Source organism: Panthera pardus, unplaced genomic scaffold (genome assembly GCF_024362965.1).
Source record: "Panthera pardus isolate Hobbes unplaced genomic scaffold, ASM2436296v1 HiC_scaffold_2, whole genome shotgun sequence".
Taxonomy (NCBI): Eukaryota; Metazoa; Chordata; class Mammalia; order Carnivora; family Felidae; genus Panthera; species Panthera pardus.
Genome location: NW_026526765.1, coordinates 107,149,270 through 107,162,017, shown reverse-complemented (window position 1 = coordinate 107,162,017; position 12,748 = coordinate 107,149,270). Strand labels below are relative to the sequence as shown.

Genomic DNA, 12,748 nt, shown 5'->3' with positions numbered 1-12,748 from the left:
CATAGTCCCCAAAGCAATCTACAGAATCAATGCAACTTCTATCAAAATTCCAAAGGCATTTTTCACAGATATAGAACAAATAATCCTAAAATTGGTATAGAACCACAAGAGACTCCTAATAGCCAAAGAAACCTGGAGAAAGAAGAACAAAGCTGGAAGCATCACATACACTGATTTCAAACTGTATTACACAGATATCATCAGAACAGTATGGTATTGGCATAAAAATAGGCTTAGAGATCAATGGAACACAGGAGAGAACCCAGAAATAAGTGTACACTCATATGAACAATTCATTTACAACAAAGGAGCCGAGAGTATACGATGTGGAAAGCATAGTCTCTTCAATAAATGGTGTAAAGAAAAATGGACAACCACACGCAAAACAGAAACCAGACCCTTATCTTACACCGTACATAAATGGATTAAAAATTGGAATGTAAGGCCTAATACCACAACACTTCGTAAAGAAAACATAGGCAACAAACTCCTTGATATTGGTCTTGGCAGTGATCTTTTAGATTTGACACCACAAGCAAAGGCAACCAAAGTGAAAATAAACAAGTGTGATTACGTCAAATTAAAAAGAATCTGCACACCAAAGGAAACCATCAACAAAATGAAAAGGCAACCTAGTGAATGGGAGAAAATATTTGCAAATCATCTGTACGATAAGAGGTTAATATCCAATATATGTTTAAAGAACTCTACAACACAATAGCAAAAAAAAAAAAAATCAGATTAAAAAATGGGCAAAGGATGTGAATAGACATTTTTCTAAAGAAGACAGACAGATGGTCAACAGGTACATAAAAAGGCGCTCAACATCACTAATCATCAGGGAAATGCAAATCAAAACCACAAAGAGATATCACCTCACACCTCTTACAATGGCTATTTTTCAAAAAATAAGAAATAACAAGTGTGGTGAACATGTGGAGAAAAGTGAACCCTCATGCATGATTGGTAGGAATGTAAATTGGTGCAGCCACTGCCGAACATAGTGGGAAGACTCCTCAAAAAATTAAAAATAGAACTACTATATGATCCAGCAATTCCATTCTGGGTATTTATCTGAAGAAAATGAAAACACTGACTCAAAAAGATATATTCTCCAGGGTGCTTAGCTGGCTCAGTCAGTAGAGCATGCAATTCTCATCTCAGGGTGATGAGTTCAAGCCCCACATTGATGTGGAACATACTTTCAAAAAATTAAATAATTATATTTTTAAAAAATATATGCACCCACATATTCACCACAGCATTATTTATAATAGCAAAGATATGCAAACAATCTAAGTGTCCGTTGGTAGATGAATTAATAAAGAAAATGTGATACACATTCACACACACACACACACACATACACACACACACACAGGAATATTATTTGGCCATAAAAAAGGAATTCTTGCCATTTGCCATAACATGGATGGATCTAGAGGGCATTATGCTAAATGAAGTAGCTCAGGGACAGAAAGACAAATATTATGTGATCTCACTTACATATGGAATCCAAAAAATGATAAAGAAAAAACCAAACTCATAGATACACAGAAGAGATTGGTGGTGGGGTTGGATCACATGGGTAATGGGAGTCACAAGGTGCAAAGCTCCAATTATAAAATAAATAAGTTATGGTGAGGTTGTGTCCAGCATGGCAAATATAGTTAATATTATATTGTATGTTGGAAAGTTGCTAATAGTAAATCTCACAAGTTCTAACCACAAGAAAAATAATTCTGCAACTACGTATGCTGACAATGTTACCCATACTTACCGTGGTGATTATTTTGCAATACGTTGACCCTTGAACAATTTGGAGATTAGGGGTGCCTACCCACAGGCAAATATCCACGTATAACTTTTGAACACCCCAGAACAACTAATGATAACCTACTGTTGACCAGAAACTTTACCAATAATATAAACAGTCATTTAATACATATTCTGTAAGTTATATCATATACTGTATTTCTAAAGCGAGCTAAAGAAAAAATATTAAGAAAATCACAAGGAAGAGAAAATACATTTACAGTACTATCCTGTATTTATCCAAAAATCCATGTATAAATGGGCCCATACAGCACAAACTTGTGTTGCTCAAGGGTCGACTGTTTATACAAATGCGGAATCACTGTGTTATACACTTGAAACTAATATAATGTTGTATGTCAATTATACCTCAAAAAAAAAAAAAAAAAAAGAATCTTTCTCCAACTCTCCATTCTGATTTCTCCTGAGGTGGCTCTCAGGCAGTCTCATGACCTTGAATAACAAAAGGTGCCACCACAGACTCCAGGCTTATATCTTATCACCCTAGAAACCTAACAGAAACAAACAATATTAGGTTGAAACATATGAAGTTGCCATTTATGTAGGTCGAAAATGGTTGAGCACTGGTAATTTCATATGTTTCAACCTATTAGTTCCAGAAAATCTATGCCCCAAGGCATAAAGTTCATGGACTATTTCATGCCTACTATTAATCCAATCACTGTGGCCACTAGAACAGAGGACTCTTTCTGGCCAGGTCTGAGACATACGCCCCCTTGTGGGCCATGTCACAAAAAATGAGGGAAAACGGACTCCTCCAAGAAAATTTAAAGTGTTTTATCAGAAAAAGAGGAATAAAAACAGAGAAGGGAAAACATCAGATGCCCACTGTGCATAAAATAGACACAAAATGTGTAAATTTACCATGAAGGTAATGAAGACTCACTTCAGAGAAACTCACCTGCACAGGCTTTTTCCAAAACCATATATCTGACCTCATATTTTCATTTTCCAATTCTTTTTATTTTTTTTCTGACAAATGAGTTTCATTTGCATTCTCACCCAAGCACAGATTCCACATAGAGATTTCTCATCTGCACAACGGTACTTAACAAGTACAAAACACGCTTTATTTCAAACACAAAACAATGTGGCAGAATTCTTTAAAAGGGGCCCTCTCAATTATGTAAGCTTTAGGAACAACAAACCTGACAGTGCAACTCATAAAAATACTCGAACGTACTTGTAAAACTAATACACAAGTATTCCCAGTATAGTGTACTTCCTCCTGCTTTTAGTGAAATAAACCATATAGCAGGTGGTTAATTTACTAAATTCTCAACAACTCAATCCCTTTTGGCACTAAAAGGAAATAATCTGATCATTCCCTTCAGATGTCCCCAACTTCTCAGAACTTAGCATCTTAGTGTATGTTTCTTTGCCTGTGTCACAGATCAACACAGAGAAGGTCCTTTTTCATTTTTGCCCCACCTTGAACTTTACTCCCTGCCTCCTGGTATCTCTGTTCATAAGAGGCCAGCCCAGTCTGAAAGCTGCGTCCCTGGGTCTCACTGTGGTTCCATACAGCAACAACTTGAAGAAACTGAACAGATGCTCAGATTTCACTCTAGTATTTATTTTTTAAAATTGCAAATCAAGGGGTGCCTGGGTGGCTCAGTTAAACATCTGACCAGCTCAGGTCATGATAACCCGGTTCACAAATTTGAGCCCTGCGTCGGGCTCTGTGCTAACTCAGAGCCTGAGGCCTGCTTCAGATTCTGTGTCTCCCTCTCTCTCTGTCCCTCCCCACCTCACGCTCTGTCTCTCTGTCCCTGTTTCTCTCTAAAAAATCAATAAAAACATTTAAAAAAATTTTTTTAATAAAATATGATGTGATATTGGAGTCAATCTAGGATGTGAGTTGGGTCAAAGCAAATAAACCTATCAAGGACCCACTACTAGATTTGTGCCAAAATTGGGTCTGGACAACCAGAAAATGCACCCTTGTTATTGGGATTTCCAACTGCACTTTACTCTTCTATTTGGCAGTCAGACAGCCCCAGGAATGTAAATTCATGCTGTTTCGAATGTGGGGGAAGGTGAGGGAACTCAGCCTGCCTGCTGCTATTCTGACTGTAGCATTTGTCCCTGGGAGAGACAGCACTGGCATCGATGCTATTTTTCTCCCGTCTCAGGAACATGGCTTGGGCTGTGTATCCGCGAAGGCCAAGGGGCACCAACATGTGACAATCTCTGCTGAATCCCCCAGTAGGTTTCCAAATCTGTAGTCCTTCAGACATGGCATTGAGTTTGAACCATTTTTTTTTTCCTTCTCCCCCCACCTCCTCCAAAAAATATGGCTAGAAACGGGGCAACACAACTGTGTTGCCTTTTTTCTTTTAATTTGTTGAAATTGTCTCTGAGGCAGGAGAAGGGGGGAGTAGAAACCAGATGGTTGTAGTTGGAGTAGAAGCCCTACTACTGAGGAGCTTTGAGACATTCCAATCTGGTGGCGGTCACTATTTCTCTGCAGGCAAAGGGAGGAAATAACAGAGCCGTGGCAAAAGATTTCCAGAAGGCTGGCCACTACAATCCTATTTTCTGTCTTCTACATTCACACACATGTAAAATAAAATCTCCTTTCCTTTAACTCTCCAAAGCACTGCCCAACTTGGGTTAAACCTTGGAGGGGAGGGTGTTAGTTACTTGTCATGAAAGGGGTTTATATCACAGGGCTCAAACAGTCTACAGGTGAATATTATCCATTCTTCCTTAAGGCCCCTTAGCCTGCCTGAATCTTCCTCCTCAGCTTCCCCATCACTCACCAAATCCTAGCAAATCTCTCTGAATCACCTGATGTGTTTCTCAACCTTTTCTCCCTACACACATGAAGTACAGAGAAAATTGGGACTGAGGAAGGAGGGACAATCAGAGAGTTGGCAAAGAGTTAACCTCTTTAATCTTCCTATATCGGGGGAGACTCTGCCAGCAGAAGAGCCCCCCGCCCTGGTCTCCAAGCCATCTAAACCCCTGGAGAGAGAGAGTAGCACACCAAGGTCAGAGTGGGGGCTGATGCCTCCCCCTTCTCACTCTCTGTTAGGGAAAACTGATTCTCAATCTTTTGGAAAAAACTGTGCAAATACAACTGAACATCCATTCCGATGTCCACCTGTTAGGGTCTTTTCCTCCTCCAAATACATGGCGTGTCCTTCAACAATACTTCTTCATCTCTCCAACACCAGCTGGGGGTTCTATGAGTCATCTCCATTCTGACACTAACTCCTGGGACTTAGCATCACGCTCCACTGGCTTAAGGGCTCAGTCCCACAAGACCACCCACACTCCAGAGACCAATCACAAGTACCGAGTGCCCAGGTTACCCACACTTCTGTCACACCGGACACCAAGTCAGGGGTTCCCACAAAACCCCCTCAGATTGGGTAACTTGTAAGAGCAACTCATAGAACTTGGGACAGGGCTTAACCCGCCAGTTGACTATAAAGCATATGAGGCAGGAAGGGATGAACAGGGCAAGGTATGGGAGGGGTTTGCCACCTTTCCAGCGCCTCCACATCTTCAACAACCTGGAAGCTTCCTGAACCCTATTGTGTAGTGGCTTTTATGGTGGTTTCATGATATTGATATGATCGGTAAAGTTAATGGTTATTCGCGATTAAGCCGATCTCGAGCCTTTCTCTTCAGGGAAGTTGGTTGTGGGGTTTAAAGTTCCAAATCTCTAACTGATTCTTAATCTTTCTGGTGACAAAACACTCCTGTCAGCCCTGTTACTCAGGAAACTAGGAGCTCTGTGACCAGTACTGGGGACAAAGACCAAAATATCATTCTTATTATACCACTCCATTATGCTTACCTGTCTTGTAAAAAAATCCTAGAGACGCACACCTTAAGGTGTTAGTCTTCCCATTTCTGGCTCTGCCTCTCTGGGTTCTTTCCATATCCCCTTAAGAGACTGACCAGAGGTGGTAGACCTGTTTATCTGTCCCCTGCAAATAAATCCTTCAGGGGAACAAGCATTCTCAGATCACGGGAGCAGAATACCAATCCCACCTCTGTAGGGTGTTATGGTAACAGTGGACTCCAATGGCCGAAGAACTCACTCCCACCCTGCTTCTTGTAGGCATGCCCTGCACTTCCCTGGACCACCTCCACTGGCCTCTGGCTCACTGATGTCTCATAAAGGAGAAGTGGTCATTTCGAAAGCCTGAAGTAGGACTGTTGGCTCTTCTTGTTAAGTCTCTAATGGGAACCCCTCAGAGCCCATCTGGACACTCTGGAACACAAGAACAGGAACTTCACTGGTTAAAATGGGATGAGGACCAATTTGGCTGACGCCCTCTGTGCGTTTTGCCCCCCTGGCTGCCAGTTCCCTTCCCTGCATACTTCACACACACACACAGACACACACACACACACACACACACACACACACACAGACAAACACACACAACTAGAGCAACAACCGACTCAGGGAAATACAGCTTTCCTTTTAGGTCATCAAGAGATCAACCTTTTCAATCAATCATCTCTCACGCTCCTCTGTTTGGGGTTTGATGATCTGTGTGGCCCCAGATGGTCTCAGATGGTGAGGGCCGTAAACGCACACAGGTTGGTTAGAAATCCATGTTTAGGTCCCAGCATGTGGCAATGTGCTCCACTCTGATGACACTTTTCGTTTCTAATAATAGCGCAGATGAAGTAATATTGCAACTGACGTTCCCGGGGATTTGATTGGATAAGTGCATAAACTGTGGAGGAAGAAGGGGGGGTGCTCCATGGACAGATCACATTAGTATTCCCGTCCTATCAATGTGCGGGGCAGCGCTCAACGTCAGGCGGACCGATTCCCTGCGTCTGCCAGTCCCGCCACAGATTCATTTGGGATCCTCAAACAGATGAGCCCGTAGAGACGGGGGATCAAGGCGGCCTATTAGAGCCAATTGCCTGCTTCGGGGACTGCCAGCCCTTCCAGGCCTGGCAACGCGGGAGGGAGGGGAAAGACGACGGAGCGCCGCTGCGGGAAGACACTGAAGCCAGAGCGACACTCATCCCCCCCCCCCCCCCCCCCCACCTTACAGCGCAGGCTTTGAAAGCTGCTCCCCCATCTGAATGGAAACTCAGAACCGCCGGGCGGCGCGTTCCTTCTCGCCCAGCGTTGCGATCCATGCCGAGGGGCAGATAGTGCGAGCCCGCGCCAGCGCCCAGCTCCCGGGACAGGGCCGGCAATGCTGCTGAGCAGAACTTGACCGAACCCCTTCCTCGCTGCTAGTGGAAGCGATGCTGCACGGCACAGCCAGCGCTTCCCAGACTCTCCTTCAAGCTGAAGGTTACCCACCCGCGCAGCCAGCCCCAGCCCTGTGAGCGCCGCGCCTCGGTTCCCGGCTCCGGCTGCTTGGCGGCACGCAGGGCAACGACCGGGCCGCCCGCGCCGGGGCGCACTGCACCAGCGGCTTCGGCTTGGTGGATGTGTATGCATGAGTTCTGCACCGAATGGGCGCAAAAAGCGCCCCAGCCGGTCCACCCGCTCCTCGATCTTCCAGATCAGCAAGCCCCCGCTGCAGAGCGGGGAGTGGGAGCGCAGGGGCAGCAGCTCCGAGAGCGCCCACAAAACCCAACGAGCCCTGGACGACTGCAAGATGGTAGGTGAAAACTGCGCCTCTTTTTTTTTTTTTTTTTTTTTTTTTTTTTTGGAGAGGAGGTGGGGGTAGTCTTGTATGTTAATCGTTTGCTTGACTGCCAGCCACTCCCCCACCCTCAGCTCCTCCATGCCGATCACGTGCACATGCACTATTTTTAAATCTGCAGTCCCCAGATTCAGGGTGACAGCCGGGTCGTAATGCCCCCACAAAGAAGTGCCGCGGCAAGGGACTTAGGGTCACCGGCTGTAAGTCATGCCTCTACCTCCTCAGAGAATGGTGGATGCGAAAGACTCGGTGAACTGGCTTGCTTACCAGGGAGGGAGGGGTTGGGAAGCTGGGGGTGCTGCTTTGTGGGGAGACAGCAGCAAATAAACCCAAACACAGCACACGGGGCGCTGCAGAGGGGACGAAGGTTCCAGCGCCCAGGCTGTGGCCGGTCTTCTCTTCAGGCTCCTGAGCCAGTGTGGTTCAGTGGCCTGGCCAGAGGTGAAGGTTTGCCTATGGCAGCCTACCTTTGGCCTTTATCCCTTCGCAAGTACACATCCTTATCTTTGCTGTAGTAAAGGGGAGCATTCTATGTAAGAGTTCCCAGCATCAAACTCTAGTGACCTGGGAGTGGCATATGTTCTTGCTCTTCAGAAACTGAGTCTGAATGGGTGGGGGTGAGTAGGTCCTGAAATAGAGCTTCCACGACCAGACTTACCCATGAAAAATAAACATGTGCCTTGGACAAAGAGAAACTTACCATCTTAGTGCTTTGATCTTTAAACAATTTGGAGGCTCCTTAGCTGGCAACTTGTGGAGTTGGCTGAGGGGGTCACTGAAAGCCTACCTTTGTATACACCGCAATAGGAAACATTCTAATGATGTTTCGTGAAAGAAATTCAATTCTTTTCCAGCTTGTCCAAGAGTTCAACACTCAAGTGGCCCTGTACCGAGAGATGGTCATTTCTATCGGGGATGTCTCTGTCAGCTGCCCCTCACTCCGGGCGGAAATGCACAAGACCAGAACCAAAGGCTGTGAAATGGCCCGCCAGGCACACCAAAAACTTGCTGCCATCTCAGGGTAGGAGACTCTTGGCATTATTTGGTAACTCATATACATGATGCATGGATGCTGACAGTAATTTACGGTGGCCAAGACCTCAGAGGTGATCTTTGCAAATGTGGGGGTTTAACCAAATCACTCTGAGATCAGAATTATTTTGAGAGCTACAGGCAAGCTATATGCCAAATTACAATCTGAAGGTTTGTGATCCTTGTATGGACATATATTGAAAGATTTGGGTATTAAGTGATTTTTTTTTAAAAATTAACTTTCAATATGCTGTCCACATATTGGAACTTGGGACTTAAGTTTTTTTGCCGAAAGTTTGGCTATCAAAATGAAGTTAAGTCATCATGCCTCAAGATTACTTGTCATCTGCTGCTAAACATCTACTGCACAAAAGGCCTATACAGTAGAGAGGAAATCTTTGCTAAATCCTATATTTATGCAACTATTTATACCATCAGATGAACTCCTATGATACCATTTAAAATAAAATCTCTAAAATAAAGTCTTGGATCTAAAGTACTCTCCTCACTGTAGTGTATGAAAAGGAAGTTTTAACATAAGAAAATTATTTTAAAAATTGGGGATATTCAGAAATCTACCTAAACCTAGGTTTTTTATAGGCCCCTCCCCATTATTTTTATTTTTATCACACTTACAGATTCCCAAGCCTACTTTAGGTGGTAATAGAGTGTAAGCTTCTCTTCTGAGACGCCATTTACTTCTTCCTGATCTCTCAGTATCAGGAAAGAAGTTAGTCATGGGTTTTTGTCAACAGTTACTATTTTCAAATAAGAGCACAGAGCATGGAAACACAGAAATCCTTACACTAATACATTAATTTAAGTGCTTGATTTCATCTGGCTATAGCCTTTATCTGTTTATCTGTGTATGTCTATCACACTCAAAGTTTAAGTCAGACTAACCTGATAATGTTGCACATTGATCACATGTAGGAATTGTATCTAATTTACTGATTTGAAAGAATCATTCTTTGCCATCTTTAATGTAAATATTATGTATAATACCCATAGTATGTATAGTGACTATTATTGGTATATACAGATTAGAAAACCATACGTTGCCTTTCTTAATAATTACATTTAACAAGTGGCATTTCTATCATGAAGAAAGATACACTATCTAATGTCCTTGAAGTGAGAGATAAAGTATGCCACAAATCTATTTTATTTAGTAGAAATACTGAGAAGCCTTAGCCTTTTCTGTTTAACTGTTATACTATGAGTAACAGGAAGTGAATCTGGGATTCCATAAAGGAGATGGAAGGGAATTCAGTGTTTAAGGAATTGGGGGAAGAAATGCGGGTGTGACAAATCCCAGAGATGAAAGGAGGAAAAACAATCAGAAACACAAAGGGGAATAGTGGTGGAATAAAAACTGTAGAGAAACCATGATTCAGAAGGGCGAACGGGTTTAGAACAGGAAATTTTATGCTCAGAGCTAAAGAGTAGCATCTTTGTAAACTGTGTGTCCAAGAGTATCCAATGGGATTATATTCATGACCTCTTTAAGTTGCAATCCAAATGGGGAGAAACAAACAAGGAGTTCAGTTTTGTCTGTTTTACTAAACACATGAAGTTCAGACTCTTCCAAAGTTTCAGGAAAGGAGTCTGAAATTCCTGACTCAAAGTTGAGTTTGGAGGATGTGAGATGGATTTTACATACTCAGAAGTTGATAGCCCTTTGCTACTTTTATCTATCTGAGGGTTGATGTTATTGAGAGCAGTTTTTTTGTTTTTGTTTTTTAAGACTTAGTGGGAAAATATGGTGTTCTTAGAGCCTTGAAGAGGTAAGGCCAACTCTGTAGAATGTTCTCAGATTCAATTTGAAACATTTTCCTCCTTAAAATAATAAATACAATTTAACCTTTTTCTAAAACATGACAGAAATATAATTGAAGGAAATCCCTTTAGCTTCTCACCATTTGGGTTTCATTAATGAAGGATATGATTCCCCTTGGTGGTATTCCATTCCTGATATTGCTAGGTATGTGGGCTCTCATATCAAACTTGATGTGAAAGCTGGTAGCCAGACTGTAGCATTCACTTTAAAATCTGAAGCAGGGTTAAGAAAAGCAAAGGTTCCCAGGGATTGTAAAGGCCAAGACTGGATTTCTTGAGTACCCATCATTTTCCAGGACAATCCAGTTAATTCATAGAATAATCCTCTGAGGGAGGGATTAATATCCTTATTTTGCAAATGAGTCTCAGAAAGGTTAAGGAGCTTGCCCGAATCCACACAACTAAGAAGTGGTATGACTTTGATTCGGCCCCAGGTTGCTTGCTTCTGAAATCCATCATCCTGCCTCTATATATTGCTGCCATTTTAAAAGGTATTGTGTAAGGTGTGCCTGGATGGCTCAGTTGGTTAAGCGTCCGACTTCAGCTCAGGTCATGTTGACTGGCCTTTGACAGTTTGTGAGTTCGAGTCCAACAGCGGGCTCTGCGCTGACAGCTCAGAGCCTGGAGCCTGCTTCAGATTCTGTGTCTCCCTCTTCCTTTGCCCCACCCCCTCTCATGTTTGCTGGCTCGCGCTCTCTCTCTCTCTCTCTCAAAAGTAAATTTAAAAAAACACACACACATTAAAAAGGTATTATGTGAAAAGGAGTGAAATACTAAAACACGCTAACATATGGATGAGCCACAAAAAGAGTATGCTAAATCAAAGACACCGGTCACAAAATGCCACAGATCCTTGATTCCTTTCATATGAAATGCTCAGAAAAAGCACATCTATAAGCATCAGCAAGTAGATCAGTGGTTGCCTAGAACTGGGAGTGGCCACAGGGAGTTTCTGCATATGAGTTTGAGGTAACTTTGTGGGGTGATCAAAGTGCTCCCAAATTGAATTCGGTGATGACTGTACAGCTATGTATTTACTAAAAGTCATTCAATTGCGCACTTAAAATGAGTGAAGTTTATGCTGTGTAAAATAGAGCTCGATAAGTGCTTTTTAAAAAGGTATGATCACCATCACTATGAATATCATTTGCCTTTGACTGCCCTCATTCTTTTCTACATACCTGGCTTTTAGCAAAAGGGGTATGAACTGAACAGACAGGGAAACAGAAAACTTGGCTCTCCATGCATGTGTCAAGATGCCTGCCTCACAGCTCTCACCCAAGCACCAAAGCTTTGCTCTGAGTAGGAACACAGGTGCTGCAAAGGCAGGACTTGAAGGAGTAAGTGAATCCACTCATTTCTCTCTTTTTTAATGCTTATTTTTGAGGAAGGGGGTGGGGGAAGAGAATGAGCAGGGGAGGGGCAGAGAGAGGGAGACCCAGAATCTGAAGCAGGCTCCAGGCTCTGAGCTGTCAGCACAGAGCCCCACACAAGGCTCCAACTCATCAACAGTGAGATCATGACCTGAGCCGAAGTCAGAGGCTTAACTAACTGAGCCACCCAAGTGCCCGTTAAAAAAATTTTTTTCAATGTTCAATGTTCTATTTTTAAGAGACAGAGCACAAGCCAGGGAGGGGCAGAAAAGGGGGGGGGGGGTCACAGAATCTGAAGCAGGCTCCAGGCTCTAAGCTGTCAGCACAGAGCCCGACACAAGGCTCAAACTCATGCACCGTGAGATCATGACCCGAGCTGAAGTCCAACGCTTAACCAACTGAGCCACCCAGGTGCCCCCAATTCACTCACTCCTTAACCAGCAAAGACCACTCCTTTCCTGTTTATGCCCTGGCTTCGGGGCCAGAGGAGGGAGACCGGGTTGGAGGTAGACAAGGTAAAAAGAGGATGAAGCAAGATAAAAGAAGAAGAAAATAAAAACCCCTTTCATCCCTGACTGAGAAAACTCCCACTGTATTTCTCACTAGCTGGCCCTGGGTAAGAAGGCCATGTTCACAGACACAGTCAAAACATTTTCTCAGATTGTGTCTAGATCAGCAAAAGTTGCGGCACAGCAACTGAGGTCTTCTGGACAGAGCCAGCCAGGTGAGTCCTGGGTCTCCTCTGCCTGCACTGACTTACGACAGTTGCTGTCCCTTTAGGGTGCTGATTTTCTCCTTGGTATTAAAGCTAAGGGGGCCTCAAAGATGACTTTGCTGCCGTGGTCCCCCAATCTGTTTTAGCAGCAGAATCTTCCTTCAGTCTGAATGTGGAAAGTCAGATTTGTAAGGCAGGTCAAAAGTGGCATTGCTGTGCCCTGCTTGGTATTTGTGTGTGTGTGTGTGTGTGTGTGTGTGCAGTTCACACATCAGGGGCAGGTGTCTGTCGAGCCAGGTGTCCTTGGACTT

The 12,748-nt window shown here is 43.6% G+C and overlaps 1 protein-coding gene across 1 annotated transcript in view; it reads left to right on the top strand.

The window, feature by feature from the left end:
* Positions 1–6,603: 6,603 nt before the first annotated feature.
* RGS7BP (regulator of G protein signaling 7 binding protein) overlaps positions 6,604–12,748 on the top strand; it is a 103,996-nt gene continuing 97,851 nt past the window's right edge. The window contains exons 1-2 of the mRNA XM_019414331.2: positions 6,604–7,433; positions 8,333–8,499. Coding sequence (XP_019269876.1) covers positions 7,269–7,433; positions 8,333–8,499 — 332 coding nt within the window. The 5' untranslated portion in view covers positions 6,604–7,268. The remainder of the gene's footprint in view (positions 7,434–8,332; positions 8,500–12,748) is intronic.